Source organism: Cucumis melo, chromosome 6, assembly GCF_025177605.1.
Source record: "Cucumis melo cultivar AY chromosome 6, USDA_Cmelo_AY_1.0, whole genome shotgun sequence".
NCBI classification, from domain to species: Eukaryota; Viridiplantae; Streptophyta; class Magnoliopsida; order Cucurbitales; family Cucurbitaceae; genus Cucumis; species Cucumis melo.
Genome location: NC_066862.1, coordinates 2,127,916 through 2,144,541, shown reverse-complemented (window position 1 = coordinate 2,144,541; position 16,626 = coordinate 2,127,916). Strand labels below are relative to the sequence as shown.

The following is a 16,626-nucleotide window of genomic DNA, read 5'->3' as shown; positions in this document are numbered from 1 at the left end:
CGAGATATTATATTAAATTTACATCTACATATTAACCTTATATGATATAAATTAATTATTGAGATATACATGATGAACATAGTTGGGTTGGGTAAGATTCTCTTAAATTTTTAATATTAATGAAAAACAATTATTAAATATGTGTGATATGTATTTTTCTTTCCAAAAGAGATAAATATAATCTATAACATTCAACTCAAATTAGCCGACCAAATCGAAAACCACCTAGAACAAAATAAAAAATTTCTCTTTAAGACATAAATATAGTAATAAAAAATATTCAAATTCAATAGAAACTTACTTTTAGTCCCTATAAAATTTAGTCTTGATATTTTATTTCGTAATAATTTAATCCCTCCCCTGTAAAATTCGTAACAATTTAATTTCTATTATAAAAATTAACAAAGTTCAATAAAATTTCTTATGTAAATAAACTAATAAACTAAATAGAAACTCAACATTTTTACAAAAAATATATATAGCCTACATCACACAAAAATAAAAACTCTTAACATTTTGATGTACTTCTTTATGTTAGAACTAAATTGGTGCAAATTCAAGTATAAGGATTGAAGTATTACATAATAATAAAGTTCAGAAACTAAATTACTTTCACTTTCATGAAAGTTGTGGGACCAAAAAGTGTTTTTAACTTCTTAATTTATTTTTAATGAAAAAGGAAAAGAAACCGACTTTTTTTTTTGTCCAACTTACGTCAGTTAAATGGTCGGCATCCGTGAACCTAAACTAAACATAACACTAAATCGACTAATGTTGAAAATTTCACTAATGACCGAGTTGAATCTCATCTCATCCATTAGTCAATTCATGTCCTTATCTCTTTCAAATTGAATGGTCCAAATGGGCAACCTTATCTTTGGCAATAGATAGTTTAAAACCCAATAGAGAAAAATTAAAACAAAATCAAATCTGATGGTTTTGACCTAAACCCTCTACTTCTTCATTGCGAATCATCCTCATATATGCTCCAAACAGTTTCTTCATTATGTTCAACAAGGCATTCCACCCCTTACCAACCCACAGCAAAACCCCATCTCAAATTCAACCAAAAACCATATCCCATTTTTCCCCTCTTAGAGAAAAGCACAAAATGGACACAATTGACAGAATTTCAACAACTTCATGCACAAATGGTAGTTACAGGCTTCATCCACCATAAGCCATCATTAAACAAGCTCATTGCCCTTGTCCTCTCAATGGGCTCGCTTGGAGTTGGCTATGCTTATTCAGTTTTTGCTCACACTAGAGAGTTGGATATACTTACTTGGAATACCATGTTGAGAGGCTTTGTGAATTCCAATATGCCGAGAAGGGCACTCCAAAGTTATACTGAGATGCTCGAGCAGTCGAGGAATGTTCCTGATAGATTCACATTTCCTTCTCTTCTAAAGGGTTGCGCACTTTCATTGGAATTCAAAGTTGGGAAGATTCTACATGGCCAAGTTGTCAAGTATATGCTTCATTCGGACCTATACATAGAAACCACATTGTTAAATATGTATGCAGCCTGTGGAGATTTAAGATCTGCGAGGCTCCTGTTTGAGAGAATGGGTCATAGAAACAAAGTGGTGTGGACTTCGATGATTAGTGGTTATACGAAAAATCATTGTCCTAATGAGGCTTTGCTACTGTATGAGAAGATGGAGGAAGATGGGTTTAGCCCTGATGAAGTTACCATGGCGACACTTGTATCAGCTTGTGCTGAATTAAAAGATTTGGGTGTTGGAATGAAGCTGCATTCTCACATTCGGGAGATGGATATGAAGATTTGTGCTGTGCTAGGAAGTGCTTTGGTTAACATGTATGCTAAATGTGGGGATCTAAAAACTGCAAGGCAAGTGTTTGATCATTTGTCTGATAAAGACGTATATGCTTGGTCGGCATTGATTTTTGGTTATGTCAAGAACAATAGAAGCACAGAGGCGTTACAGTTATTTAGAGAAATGGCTGAAGGCTCAAATATGCGTCCCAATGAAGTTACGATTCTAGCCGTCATTTCGGCCTGTGCTCAACTCGGTGACTTGGAAACAGGGAGATGGGTTCATGACTACATTACCAGGACTCAGCAGGATCATTCTGTCAGTTTGAACAACTCGTTGATTGACATGTTTTCAAAGTGTGGAGACATAGATGCTGCTAAAAGAATCTTTGATAGCATGTCGTACAGAGATTTGATCTCTTGGAATTCTATGGTGAATGGTCTAGCTCTACACGGCCTTGGCAGGGAGGCTCTAGCTCAGTTCCATCTAATGCAGACGACAGACTTACATCCAGATGAAATAACTTTCATTGGGGTACTGACTGCCTGCAGCCACGCAGGGTTAGTTCAAGAGGGGAAGAAGCTATTCTATGAAATAGAAGCATTATATGGAATCAGACTTAAGTTGGAGCATTATGGGTGCATGGTAGATCTTTTATGTAGAGCAGGACTTCTGGCAGAAGCTCGGGAATTTATCCGGGTAATGCCTTTACAGCCAAATGGTGCAATATGGGGCTCTATGCTTGGCGCTTGCAGAGTATATAACAATCTTGAGCTAGGAGAGGAGGCTGCGAGATGCCTGCTAAAACTCGAACCAACAAATGACGGAGTCTACATTTTGCTCTCTAACATTTATGCAAGAAGGAAAATGTGGAATGAAGTGAAAAAGGTAAGAGAATTAATGAATGAGAAAGGAATTCAGAAAACACCTGGTTGCAGTTCAGTTGTTATCGACAACATCGCCCATTCATTTCTGGCTGGAGATTGTTCTCACCCAGAAACAGCTGAAATATTTATAATGCTTCGACAGGTTAAAGAGAAACTGAAGCTGGCAGGTTATGTTGCAGATACCTCAGAAGTATTACTCAACATTGATGATAATAAGAAGGAAGAGTCAGTTTCTCAACATAGTGAAAAACTAGCTTTATGTTACGGCTTATTGAAATCAAAGATAGGTGGAAGAATTGTTATCCTGAAGAACCTCAGGGTCTGCTCAGACTGTCATACTTTAATAAAACTAGTCTCAAAGATTTACCAAAGGCAGATTACGTTAAGAGATCGAAACCGTTTCCACCACTTCAAAGATGGTTCCTGTTCTTGCAGAGATTACTGGTGAAGCATGTATGATGTACCTACCCACGGCACTGCAAAAAAAAGTTGAATGATATTACCCTATCACAGCCACAGAAATAGTGTAACATGGGGATAGGAAATGAGCTAATTCCTTCTCCTGCATAAACAGAAAATAGGCTTACAAGAAATAACAATGAACAGTGTAGAATAAAATAAATCTATTACCGATTCCTCATAAATAACATAAATACTTTATTTTACATATCTTCGGTGCTTGCAGAATAAGAGTGGGAAGGCTTATTTCTGACAGTTACCCATCCACCACGAATAAACCTAAACAACTAGCCAAGAACTAAGATATATTTATCAAGGAATTAGCGAACTCAGGGAAACTAGAGCTTTGAAATGGCTGAAGCGGGCAAGTTGGCTCTTGCAGGGAGCTGTAGGTCTTCCCACTCTTCGTCTTCAATCCTAGAAAAGTACCTCTCGACCATAGCATCAGTGACAAGCCCCAGACTGGAGGGTTCCCACTAAAGAAAGATAGACCAAAAAAGGAAAAAGAAAAGAACGAGATAAGTGAAAGGATGTAGAACTTTAAAATGTACATCTGAGTATCATCAATAGCATGCAAGAGATCTTGGAGACATAATAACAAGCAAGAGATTTTGTGTACCTTTGGGTTCCGATCCTTATCCAACAGAATAGCTCGGCAACCCTGCATGTAATGAAATGGCATTATGATCTTTAATAACAAAAAAATGTCAAAGTTGAGGGAATGGGATAAAATAGTCCAAGTCAGTGGAAAACCTCCACGAAATCTTTGCTGACTTCCCCCCGCATGACATGACAAACCATTCTATATTCACGAATGAGACACTGACCAACACCTTGAAGTCTACCTTCTCTGATCTGTCAATTCAGAAAGAGACCATATTAAGCCTCCTATTATTAATCAGTATATACGGTAAAAAAAAAAAAAAAAGGATAAGGAAGTTATTAGGGAGTTGCGTGAGTCATCCAATAGTAAGGATGATTATCCACAAGACGGTTAGGAGAGTTGGTCATTTGGATGGTTATTGATAGTACTTTAAATGTTGGTAGTCAGATCTGCAGTGATTTAATCTCCTTGGTTATTTGGATGGTTATGGATAGTAGTTTAAAGTTTCGAACACTTCCCTTAGTGAAAACCTCAAGTGCCCTATTATCTACTCTCTTTGGTAAGAAAAAGGCTTCACTTCATTTAAATCTTATTCTATCACAGCATCTAAGATGAGGAAGTGCTTTTTGATTAACATCATGAAGCCTCTTTGAAAATTTTGGGGGAAGAAATGACAATCGTGTAAAATAAATCTCAATATCTAAAACAATCTATCATCAAACTTCATTCCAGAGCAGAAGCCCTTCATAGAAAGGGACTGTTTGAAACTTATTAGGATGATCGCTCACCGATCTCAATGAGATTTTGAGACTTGTTGGTGATGCCTTCTTCAAGTCCTGAATTGTCGATGTGATCCAATCATCTTTCTTTTTCAGTGCCTCATCTTCCTACAAGAGCAAATCAGCAGACTACAATTAGTTAAATGGAACAATCCCTCATGTCCAATGAACTTCAAGAAAAATAAGAAGATAAGAGTCATATTATAAGGAACATATAGGCAAGAAGATATTATATTATCCACATGAGCTTACAAGAGCAGCCAATATGTCTTCAACTGTTCTTCGAGAGAAGCACTTGTCAATAACATGCAACCTGTTACAACACAGAAGTTGACTCTGTTTGTAAACCAAGAATTTTCTTTTAAATTGAACTTCTAAATCTTTCAAAATTTTACAAATAGGAAAGATGAAGATATATGATATATTATAATAACAATGTGAGGGGGCTGATTACTAGGTGAATAATTATTAAAAGAAAGGATGGTATAAAATACTGCTTTGCAATTTATACAAATAAAATATTTTTACTAGTAAGAACTCAGATCGGGTTTTTGATAAGAAGCCCTATAAACAGAAATACCCTATATGAGAAAATCATTGGTAATAACAATGCACAAGGAAAAAATGTTCCTAGGGCATAAAGAAAAAAGTAATAAATCAAAGATGAAGTCACACCGGTGATAAACACTTTGCTCTTTCAGAATTGGTCTTTGGGAAAATTTATCAATAATTGATGAAATGATGCTTGGTTCACTTGTATCTGCTCTGCAAAGTGCTTCCTCTAAGAGCGTCAATCTCTGGTCGTTGATAAGAGTAACAAAAAATGAAGAAGAAATATCATCTTTTTAATAAAATAATGGAAAATACAGATTAAAGTGAAAACACGAGATGTAGGGCTTGGTATAACTCAAATAGAAAAAGAAAGAGAAATTTAAGTGAAATGCACATTGCAGAGTTCAAGTAATCAATGTCAACTACTCACTTAAGAGATAGAAGTTAAAGAATTTGAACTTCCCCAAAATTGAAATTTCTAGAACACAAACATTGTGATTCAACATCTTCAAAGAACTAAATAATTAGAACTGAAGTCACATCAGCAGAGAAAGTGAACAATCCAAATGAGTTAAATTCGGTTGAGAATATGACAAGTTCAAGTTATGAAGATTCTTAACAATTTTTACTCGGGGAATTAGGATAATTGAATCAAACACTATACTCAAAAAATCAAATTTGCAAATTCCTTAATATTCTTGAAGTTTATTTTTCGAAGAAAAAACTAAAAACATAAACTTAAAATTGTTATTTCTAAGCAACTAACCACAAAAATTATTTCTTATAAAAAAGAACCATGGGTGGCCAGTCTTATATATATATCTCAACAACTGTTAGGTAACAACCACTTACCCTATGACATATTTTATTGAAAACTTACACAATATGACATTTTTTTATTTGAAACAATTCTTTCCCTAACCAGGGAATATCTTTCTTTTTTCTACTCATCATTTGAGCATCATAGAAATTTAGGAGGCATTATACCTCTGAAGTGACAAAGTGAGTAGCAAGGCCACATGCAAGCATTTCAGCACCATCTAACCTGGCACCTGTTAGCCCAACATATTCGCCTGCAAAAAGTTTACCAAACTAATAAGACTGGATGCATGGAGTACCACCAAGCACAAGGAATTTTTACTACATTAGTCGTCAGATGAAAAACATTTTAAGGAGGTACTCTGCTCTGTGGCTGAGCTTCCAATATTTCTATTTTGAATCATGGATCATAAACTAATATTTTTCCAGTTATGTTTGTTGACCATGAAGAAATCTTTAGGTCATTAATCTTCATCGTAGATTGAGAGTACATAGGCAGACACTTGCAGGAGCTAATAGTTTATAATATCATGTTTCCTTTTCACAGTTGATTGCTTCAATGCCAATTATTTGGGAAACTATTGACGCAACTTCATTATTCTATGCTTTGAGAAGAAGTAAAAATTTATTCTGTCCAGAAAAAAGAGATGTCTAGGTAATGTGAACTAATAGTTTATAACATCATGTATGTGCTGGGCGTAGGTATACCATCCATGCGAGTGGCCAATATAAAGTCTGTTCATTTCCTTTATATTTCAGGTGCTTCGATCAAAAAGTCACAAGAAATCATACCTAAAAGATCATGCATTCAATTAAAACAGTGAACTGGAAATTGGAATTATTGGTCTCCAGGCTGAAATCAACTGGAGACATGAAAGACATTAGCTAGGGAGAAGAATATTTCTTCTTTACGACATAATTGAAATAGAAAAATTCTTGAAAGAACAAGAGAAGCCACTAGCTAAGGGTCTCTGACTGGAACCAGGGAAACAATTTGATTTCAGATACTGAGGCAACTCAACCGATGCCTTTATTGAGGTTACTGATCAATGCTGACTTGCTAATAGAACCTGCCCTCCATTCTTCCCCGACTTCAAGTTCAACTTGACAAAGGATAACTTTATTGCTGGATTATCCTTGATAATGTTGCCAAGCAAAAATCGAAATGAATCACATAAGGAAAGTAGGGACAAAATGCAACTTGGTTCAACTTGACTAAGTCACGACGAGCTCATCCAAGGAAAAGGCTTGCTTTGTTTGGTTAGCAAATATTCTCTGTATGCTTTAATGTCCATAATGCTCGATATTAGAATGTATATATACATACATGATACACAAACACAAGGGTTATCTAGGTTAAGATAATTAGTCATACCAAAAAACCCCGGGAGTCTTGACAAGTAGTAAGAAGCACCGACATCTGGGAAGAGCCCTAAAGCAGTTTCAGGCATTGCAAACACCTACAGAAAGTAAATTGCAAGATAAATGTATAGTGTAATTAAATTAGTTTTTTTATTTGAACTCTAAAAGGGCATTAGATCAATAATTCGAGAACCAAACGTTCAGAGCTTCAGTAAGGTATACCGATTTCTCCGTCGCAACACGGAATCTACCATGTATTGAAACACCCGCGCCTCCTCCCATGACAATACCATCAAGTAGAGAAACCTTAAAAATATTCAAAGAAATAAAAAATAATATCAAGTAAAAATCACCATGGACAAAAATGACCTGCACTTAGGGCAAACCAAAATTACCTGTGGCTTGCTGAAAGTTGCTAGCAAATAATTGAAGGTGAACTCTTTCTGGAAGAAATAAGCACCTTTTTTCCAATCACCTAACTCACATAAACCAGGATTATGATTAGCTAAGTATAAATATTTTTCCATATTAACAAGTTAACTTCTCCAGAACTCTTATCAGCTAGATAACAGGCCAACTGTAAACACCTCAAATTACGAGCAGGTATGATGATCTAAAAATCCAACCTCAAGCATCAATTGGGTGCTGAGAATTAGTTGACACTGTGAGTTGTACAATAAAAAGAAACTTACCCCTTTTTATGTCATGAACCACAGCTGAGACATCACCCCCAGCACAAAAGGCTCTTCCTTTCCCCTACTAACACATATAAGATACTCAACTAATTCACAAATTATTCATTAAAAGTAGGCAACAGTAAAATATAACTGCAACCAAATACTTCATAGAAAACAGAACAAATGCTTGAGCATTTGATATTGTTGTTTACATCAGATGCTTTTCGTATACAATGTAGTTGACAGCATTTCTTGTATTATTTATACAGAATATCATTATAGACCAGCGCATTAACTAAAATATAATTCACAAAATCATCTTTCATTTCTCATTCTTACCTACAAAGTTGCAATGCCAAAAAAAAAAAAAGAACCCAAAGATAATCTAAAAAGATAATAAAAATAAGGGAATGTGTCAATTTTCACTATTTTGAGACTGGATTGACACACTGTGTTGGCTAAATTTGGGAGATCTAACAACAAAATTATGGGTAATTTAACTACTTGGTCTCGATAAATTATAAAAATCCCTTGTTTGAATTTAGTATTTAATTTGATGAAATTATAACTTCACACTGCTAAGTATGAAGTTAAAATTGACTCATTTGTGAAACAATGAATTTTTATGAATAATAAATATTATTGTAAAAAATAGAATTGTGGGCTCTTATCATCCAAATAATTCATGGAGGCCTGGTTAATGGAGGCAACGAGTGTCTGACTGTGTAAGAGGTTTAAGATGAGGCATGTTATGGTTTCAAGTTCCATGACTGACTCCAAACATTTTCCAGGAAGATAACAGGTTAGTGCCATTTGAACAAGTTAACAATGGAAGCGTAGGTGAACTTGTGAACAATAAGATATTTGGATATGAATTCGATATATAAAAATTATTAATGGAGAAGTGCAATACCTTGACAACCACAAGTTTCACACTGGGATCTGCCTCATAGGCAACAAAGAGTTCTAATAGCCGGGAAACCTGAATTGAAAGGTGAAGAAAAATACAAGTTAGAGAGTTCTATCTATTTTCTCAGCTCTGAAACTTCATTGCATCGTAAATTCCACCAACTCTGAGCGCAAGGATTGAATTGTTCAATTAGTGCTAATTCATGGCGAAACCATACCATGTTCTCAAACTTAAACAGAACTCACTTCATTGCTTGAAATAATAGCATTATTCTTTCTGTCTTTATCCATATAAAACTCCGTGAGCGTTCCATACATATGGAATACTTCAATTACGCATAACTATAAATATAAAACTAAAAGAAAACGCAACAGCCAAAGCTGCAACTGGAACAGAAAATCACAAGACTGGGATTAATCGCAAGCCTCACCATTGTCAATGAAAGAGCATTCAACTGCTTAGTTCGGTTTAAAGTCAATAATCTCACGAACCGCTTCTCTTCCACTAAAACCTGTTGGAAAGAAAATTATCAACTGAAACATATAAGACAGCAACTCTCTCCATTTCTCATAAGAATCAACAACTCAATTTAAACCGTACGTGTAGATAGAGAAAAGCTAAGCTAATAATCACCATATCGTTAGCGGAAATTCTAAATTCGTAGAAAATAAAATTTCAGTATCTATAACATCCTTTACTTACAGTTATAGCTAACGAGAAAGATAAACAACAAAATATAAAGAAATTCACAATGATCAAATGGTGATGAATTATCACCTCCTTTATAAGAAATTTCTCATCAATTAAAGCTAATGAAACGAAATTTTTTAGCAAATTACGATAAGGATCTTCCAAGCTTCATAAAAATGGCAATTGTTTAATCAGAACAAGAGCACGATAGAGAGAGAGAGATAACCTGATCCTCGTCAGTTCGGGTAGAATCGAAAGATGCCATTGATCGCAAATCGTCTCGTTCAATGAAGTGAAAAGGAAACAAAGTGTGTGTGGAAGCCAAATAGCTTACGATTCAGCTACCAGACTCGGGCTTTGGCGCTTTACGTTTGTTTTGCTCTTCTAAGCGTGGGTTTTCGAAAGGGAGCTGACACTGAAACTACATGTCGTCTTAGTAAAACGACATGTAACTTTGACCTTTTAGATAAACCGTACACGACACGTAGGCCGAAATTCGGATGAAGTTGAGTCGCCAGCCCCTCGAAACGGCGTCGTGTAACCGTATTACACAATTCGCCGATCACCACACAACCCAGCAGCGGGCGGTGTCAAGAAAATTAAGGGCTTGTAAATTTCGAATTAAGGAATTTAATTAAAACAAAGTTGTTATTTTCGTAAGTTGAATTTTAATTTAAATAATTGATTAAATATTATATTAAATTTACTTCATATCTAATACTATCATAAATCATAAGAAATTTTAATATTTTTTTAATTTGGTCTCTTCATGTTTATTAAATTAATTGCATTATTAGGAATCTAAACTTGATTAAGTTCCAAAATGCGACAAAATATACAAACGCCGCCACCGCCAGCGCAGCTGCAGATTTCCATCTAACCAACACATCGGCTGTTGAGTGAGGCTTAGAGACTTCCGACTGTAGAGAAGGAAGAGCGAGTAATCGGTGGCAATAACGATGGCGTCGAATTATGATTTTGGAGAGGAAGAGTTTCAGGCATGCTGTGGAAGCTCCAAATTCGCCAAAGAAATGGTTTCCGCTTCCCCTTTTTCCTCCTTAGAACAAGCTATAGCTGCAGCTAGACACATCTGGTTCAATCAGGTCTCCATTTTTTTTTTCTTTTTCCTTTTTTAAGCTCTTTTTATCATCGTTTGTGATCGATTGAGACCGAAAATTTGATGTTTGTTTTTTGAAAGGTTGATGTGAGTGGTTGGTTGGAAGCATTCTCTGCTCATCCACGGATTGGTGGTCAAGTCTCCAAATCATCCAATCAGACTAGTGCTCAGTTAAGACCCTGACCCTTTAAATTCTAGATTCTTAATTATCTATCTTTCTCGTAGAAATCGAGTTGGTTGGATCACTTTTGTCAGTTTATGTACTTGTTGCTTACAGTTATTTGAACAAAATTTGGAATAAGATAGTATTGTATTAGAATGCAATTGTATGCTGGAACGTGAAGCTTGACTTCAGGTTGCCTGTGAGAGAGATCTATCTATGGTTTTGATTTTAAATGATGCCAATTGCCAATGATTCTGAAGCTTCCTCTCTTTTTTCTCATATTTGTTGCTTTCTAGTTTTGTGGCTGTGAAGATGCTATTTCACTGCCCGATTTTGATGGTTCTCAATCCTCTCTGAGAAAAGGGGGATTGGACCAATAAGTAGACGTCTGAAAATCGATTTTTTTTTTTTGGGGAAGCAGGGAGATGTAAGGGTCTTAGTTAAGGACACTAGTTTTAGGGAGTGGTTAGTGTATTTTCTGATAAAGAGGGAGGAGGATCGAGGCAAGGCATGCGATTGTTGTGTGATTTAGGGCTTGGGTTGGCATACTCAAGAGGGGAGCTTCCAAGTGCCTTATGCTCGGTTTATTTTGTAGTTCCTCATCCTTTTTATCTTTCTATATATTTTAGATTTTGATTCTTGTTAGGTGGTGTCCTAGCAGGAGACTTTAATTTTGTTTCTTCATCATAGGTTTTCATTGTTTTTACATTTTTTACTTCCAACTTTTGATTAGATTGCTTGTATAAATTTGTATGATATTGTACACGTGAAGTGACTTTTCAATGAAATTCTTCATAGATGGAGTAAGGGAGAACAGTCAACTGCAATGGCAACCGCGACTGGTTCTAGCTTACAGGTTATAACATGCTGTCCTCTTGCTTAGAAATATGAAAAAGTATTTGGAGTCTGTTTTAGTATCATCCAGTTGACTGCTTGTTTGGAAAACGGGTTTGGGTTTGAGTTATTGATGATTAATTGTCAATGATTTCTAAGGTGTTCTTTTGCCTAATACTTGCTGGCCTTTGCAGGAGTTAGCAGAATGGAATATTCAGTATCAACAGAAGTTTGGTTTTGTTTTTCTTATTTGTGCATCTGGAAGGAGCACTAGCGAGATTCTAGCGGAATTGAAGGTAGATCCTTCATTCATGTTCATGATGATGGTCCCTAGTATTTTAGGCTTTGTGCTTGTTTCCTTATAAATTATTGGCTTGTTTTTCGCTTTACTTAAAACACGTGGACCCTAAACAAATTTTCAAAAACAAATTTTCTTTGTTTTCAAATTTTGGTTTGGTTTCTGAAAACATGTTTAAAATATGAGTGATAGGTGAAAAAGACTATTGGGGGAAATATTGTCAGTACGCTTAGTTTTCAAAAAAGCCAAAATGGGTGTCAAATAGAACCTTGGATGTTCATTGTTTTAACCTTTTTCAGGATTGAATAATTTCAAATAATACGATAGACTAATTTGCCTAAAACATATAGTGATCTCAGGCGCACCTGTTTATTAGGAAACTTCAACCAACATGCCGATGAGGCGGTGACATGAATCAGATAAAGGATTTGTAATCTTTGTGTTGCTTCATCTTCTTACTTAAAACACAGAGTCACTGAGTTCAATTAAATGGAATAATACCCTTTCATTCTTACTGGAAGATTGTATATTTGTCTTGACACCTAGCTCAATGATGAGAAGCCATTGGCATTTCTGTCGTGAATTGCAATAATATCAGTTACGACTTTTCCTAGTATTTGTTCATATTTTCGGGCCAGGTGTGCAATTCTTAAGATAATCTTGTCAGCTATCCTCAGAATTCAACTGAGGAATTGGGTTTCTTAGTTGGAAGTTTGAGTTATGTTCCATTTATCTAAAACTTCAATTGACCCTTCTTCATTCAGTAGAAAATGTTTTCGTCATAGTATGAGCAAATTGTGCCTGTTGCAGAAACGGTATCCAAATAGACCCATAGTTGAGTTTGAGATTGCTGCTCAGGAGCAAATGAAGATAACAGAACTACGTCTTGCAAAACTTTTCTCAACCAAACAAAATACCTCTTCAACCAGAGAGAGCCATCCTCCTCCGGATTTTGCACGAAAAGTAGAAGGTAAACTTTGTTTACAAATATAAAAAAAGAACTTGCAAGGAGTACTTTATCTGTTTCAGCTTTGTGTGTTCATAGCATCATGGAAATCCAATTCTCGTTTAATCTTCCAATTAAGAATGCATCAATTCAAAAAACAAAGAGATGAACAGATTAAAAAACTGTTTCTCGGGAAGGGAAAAAATTAATTCTTAAACTGCACACATTGTTTCAAGATGAAAACCGTTTAGGTGCTGCTATCAATAGCTAGATATATCGAACTTTCTTGATTCCTTGCATTTTAAGCAATAATTATTCATCTTAATTCTTTTAAGTGTTTGGTGTATCGTTTCCGGTTTGAGAGAATAATAGGATTTTTAGGTCCTATTAGAGAGGCTGAAAGAACCAGTGAGGATGTTCGGGAGGGGATCAGTTTAAAATCAATCCTTTTAAATTATTTCCTTTAATATGCCAATGTCAACTGTTAAGCTGGATGGATGAACATGACATGATCATTTCCAAAAATTAGTTGATTGAATTGATATGTTCTGGTGACACTCATTTGCTCATTTTGAAAATCTAGAAGATCGTGTGAACGTTATTGGAGGGCATCTAGGTGCTACTTCTGAAGCTTCAACTGGGAAAACATCACAAATTTTAACTCGAACTCGACCCCCAATTACGACCCACGTGTTAGATGTTGCACGAGGATCTCCAGCTGCAGGTATTGACGTCTGTTTGGAAAGATGGATCGGTACTCAACCACGCCCCTTATTCGGTGAGGGCGATGTTGGGGGCTGGGCACTCGAAGGGACATCGGCAACCGATAAAGATGGCAGAAGTGGGCAATTGTTGAGCATGGTTGAAGCTATAAATCCAGGAATTTACAGAATAAGTTTTAACACGGGAAAGTATTTCCCGGCTGGGTTCTTTCCCTACGTTTCCATTGTGTTCGAAATCAGGGAATCCCAGAAGTTAGAACACTTTCATGTCCCTCTCCTGCTTTCACCATTTTCATTCTCCACATATCGTGGAAGCTAGAAGTTTTCTGTGCATGTGACCATTTCGGTGTTTCAGCAAAAGACGAATAAAGCAATGTCGATTGGTATCGAATGTTGTATAACACATAAAAAACCTCTTATGCAAATTATGTAATAAATATTAAGATATTATCTACACGAAGCTTGTACTCAAGCTTTAAGTCTATTTCATGTGTATTACAATGTATAAAACTGGATAGCGTTTTTCAGCTTATGATTGAAAGATGGTCCTAAAGTGCAAAGCATGTGAATTTTGTTTGTAAATTTCATGGCCAAACAAACAATTTTGGAGACTTCAATAGAAAATTTGACTTAACCTAAAAGTAACTATTAGATTTGGATTATTCTTTATGGGAAGGAAAGATAAATATTTCCTCCCAGATACACAGAGAGTACCGCTGAAATTATAAGGGGTCCTTAATGAACAAGGGCTATATTAACCTGAAACATAGGCTTTCCTTCTTTTAGTTTCTAGTCGGACTTGTTTATGGAACTTCAGCCTTTCTCCTATGATTTTTTTTCTGATCTCAATCTTCCGTAGGTCTCCTTCCCATAGAGCCTATCCTCCCACTCGAGAGGTTGTGCCTCCTATATTCTGCCTCTTTTGGGGTGTCCTATGCGAGCTCCTGTGCACGAGCCGTGTACCACTACGTGGCTGACTTCTTTCATTTCATTCTTGGACTTTCCGCATGAACTTCACTCTCGACTACTGAAGATTCTCGAAAATGGAATGAGATTCACAAATCCCGGTAGGATTATGGGGTTCAGCCCTGTGTGTTCACATTTCTCTCTTTTCTTTTTCGAATAGGAAACCTTTATCTAGAATATTGCAAAGGAAAAAATAGAATATGCTGCCCGGTCGGGAACAAGTAATTCAAGAGCAGCGGGATGCACTTTACAAGCTAGTCGATTAGACTTATTTAAATATCTTTGACACACAATTCGAGCTCAAAAAGCTTCGTCATCTATCAAAGAATTTCATATAGTATACCTAAAAACCCATAATTCAAAATTGATTTGCACAATAATAATTTTTAATGTAAATTTCATTGGTTAAAAAAATTGATGCTATTAAAAACACACCAACTTAAGAGTCGGACAAATGAAATTAATTAGGAAGATCACAAATTTCAGGTTATTTAGGAAGTGTGCTTGAAATTGAACCACCAATTATTTCCTAGAATCAATGCTCATTCTACAATTGTCAATATACCAACCAAGAGAGTTGAATTCAAATAAAACTATAAATTTGGTTATAAATTTTGGATTTAACCATTAACATTCTCTATAGAGCTTTCTAAAGACTGAATCCAAAGAGAGAAGCTTCAATTTCTACCAGTTCGGAAACAAAAAGATGCAAGCAGTAAAGGAGAAGCTACACGATATGAGCGTCATGCGCAAGGCCAAGGCCGAGGCAAAGGCCGAAGAGAAGGTGAGCTCTCGATCATTTTAGGTTTACTTGTATTATTGAAAACATTTTCAATTCGAATGTCATAAATAATCATTAATTGTTTACCATCTTCCATAACTAGTACCATTTTTTTCTTGATCCTTCCCGATCTAGATGTAAAACAATCTATATTCAAATAAAAATTTAACATTTTCATCTTACCCTCAAACTATCAACCTCTTTGAGCTTTTTCTGTGAAATCAAATGAACATATCAAATCTTGATCTTCAATTTTTATTTTGTAGAATCATTTGAATTTCCTAATGGATTAACCACATATTCAAATAAATTTTTAAAATGGATCTCGGAATGATCACAATGTAATTTCTGCATGTTAAATTTTAGGAGAAAATATCAAATTAAATTTGAGATAGATATACGATCAGGTCATCGTTCTAGTCAAGATCTCACCGAAAAAGCCCTATAAATAATTTAGATTTGTTCCCAAAAAAGAGTTGGAATTTTTTTAATCTCAGGATCTAATCAAGAAATGAAACCAATAAAAAGAGTAGTCGTTCTAGTTATGAAAGATGAAAACTTTATAGGTTATTTTTTACGACTCTTCCCTTGACTCATGTTCTTCCCCGATCAAAGATATTCGAGATTCGAACGATGAGTTACGAGTTTTCTATTTTATTTTAATGGTAAATGAGCAGGCAGAGAAGGAGCTAGCAAAAGCAAGAGTGGAAGTGGCTCATGAGGTAAGATTGGCAAGAGAGGCTGAAGCTGCAATGGATCTTCATGTAGCCAAAGCTGGAATGAAGGCTGAGAAAGAGATGGCTAAGTATGCTGATACTCACACCAATACCTTCGTGGCTCCGGGCGGAACCGTCACCCCTCCTGATTACTCCGCAAACGTACCAGTCGCTCCCGGCATGACTATGGTTGGAGCCCCCGGCACCGTCGACATGGCCGGAGCTCCTTCTCCCGCTAATAAGAAGTTACTGTAAAAAGAAGTTCTTGTGTAACGCCATGCATAAAAAGATCCATCTTTGATTTTGCAAATAATGTACTTTGATTTAATTTGTTCTCTTTTTTCTACAAGTTCTATATTATTCTACCACATCTTTAGATGTTGTGTAGTATATATATATATATATATATTGTAATCAATACACACAACAGAATTTAAGATTCTATATTTTCGTTTCATTTTTGTTTTATTGTTTTTATTAATATATATACTCATGGCTCAAGAAATGAAGTGGTGGAATCTAAGTCTGATGGGGGAAAATTAATCAACCAAATCCAACTTGTT

General features: G+C 35.6%; 4 protein-coding genes across 5 annotated transcripts; 3 read left to right on the top strand and 1 right to left on the bottom strand.

Annotated features, from left to right (window-relative positions):
- Positions 1-1,151: 1,151 nt before the first annotated feature.
- LOC103483399 (pentatricopeptide repeat-containing protein At1g08070, chloroplastic-like) lies at positions 1,152-3,116 on the top strand. The gene has a single exon (XM_008440009.2). It carries the CDS (start codon positions 1,152-1,154, stop codon positions 3,114-3,116), a length of 1,965 nt encoding a protein of 654 aa, XP_008438231.2.
- Positions 3,117-3,276: 160 nt separating this feature from the next.
- Positions 3,277-10,108, bottom strand: LOC103483400 (3-hydroxyisobutyryl-CoA hydrolase 1-like). The gene is made up of 14 exons (XM_008440010.3): positions 9,747-10,108; positions 9,261-9,341; positions 8,834-8,902; positions 7,936-7,999; positions 7,639-7,718; positions 7,466-7,549; positions 7,257-7,341; positions 6,050-6,135; positions 5,186-5,307; positions 4,763-4,823; positions 4,520-4,618; positions 3,881-3,982; positions 3,747-3,788; positions 3,277-3,603 (listed from the first exon to the last, which is right to left on the bottom strand). The coding sequence occupies exons 1-14, from the start codon at positions 9,783-9,785 to the stop codon at positions 3,466-3,468; spliced, it is 1,152 nt and encodes a 383-aa protein (XP_008438232.1). The 5' UTR covers positions 9,786-10,108; the 3' UTR covers positions 3,277-3,465.
- An 81-nt stretch (positions 10,109-10,189) lies between these two features.
- LOC103483398 (uric acid degradation bifunctional protein TTL) lies at positions 10,190-14,182 on the top strand. Of its 2 annotated transcripts, none has more exons than XM_008440008.3 (6): positions 10,190-10,623; positions 10,719-10,807; positions 11,599-11,656; positions 11,829-11,930; positions 12,743-12,902; positions 13,465-14,182. In XM_008440008.3, exons 1-6 carry the CDS (start codon positions 10,480-10,482, stop codon positions 13,917-13,919), a joined length of 1,008 nt encoding a protein of 335 aa, XP_008438230.1. In that variant the 5' UTR covers positions 10,190-10,479; the 3' UTR covers positions 13,920-14,182. The 2 variants fall into 2 exon arrangements, with proteins under 2 accessions (XP_008438230.1, XP_008438229.1); XM_008440007.3 differs by having other exon boundaries at positions 10,281-10,623; positions 13,462-14,182.
- Positions 14,183-15,194: 1,012 nt separating this feature from the next.
- LOC103483397 (late embryogenesis abundant protein 6-like) lies at positions 15,195-16,398 on the top strand. The gene is made up of 2 exons (XM_008440006.3): positions 15,195-15,350; positions 16,025-16,398. Exons 1-2 carry the CDS (start codon positions 15,273-15,275, stop codon positions 16,316-16,318), a joined length of 372 nt encoding a protein of 123 aa, XP_008438228.1. The 5' UTR covers positions 15,195-15,272; the 3' UTR covers positions 16,319-16,398.
- Positions 16,399-16,626: the final 228 nt, after the last annotated feature.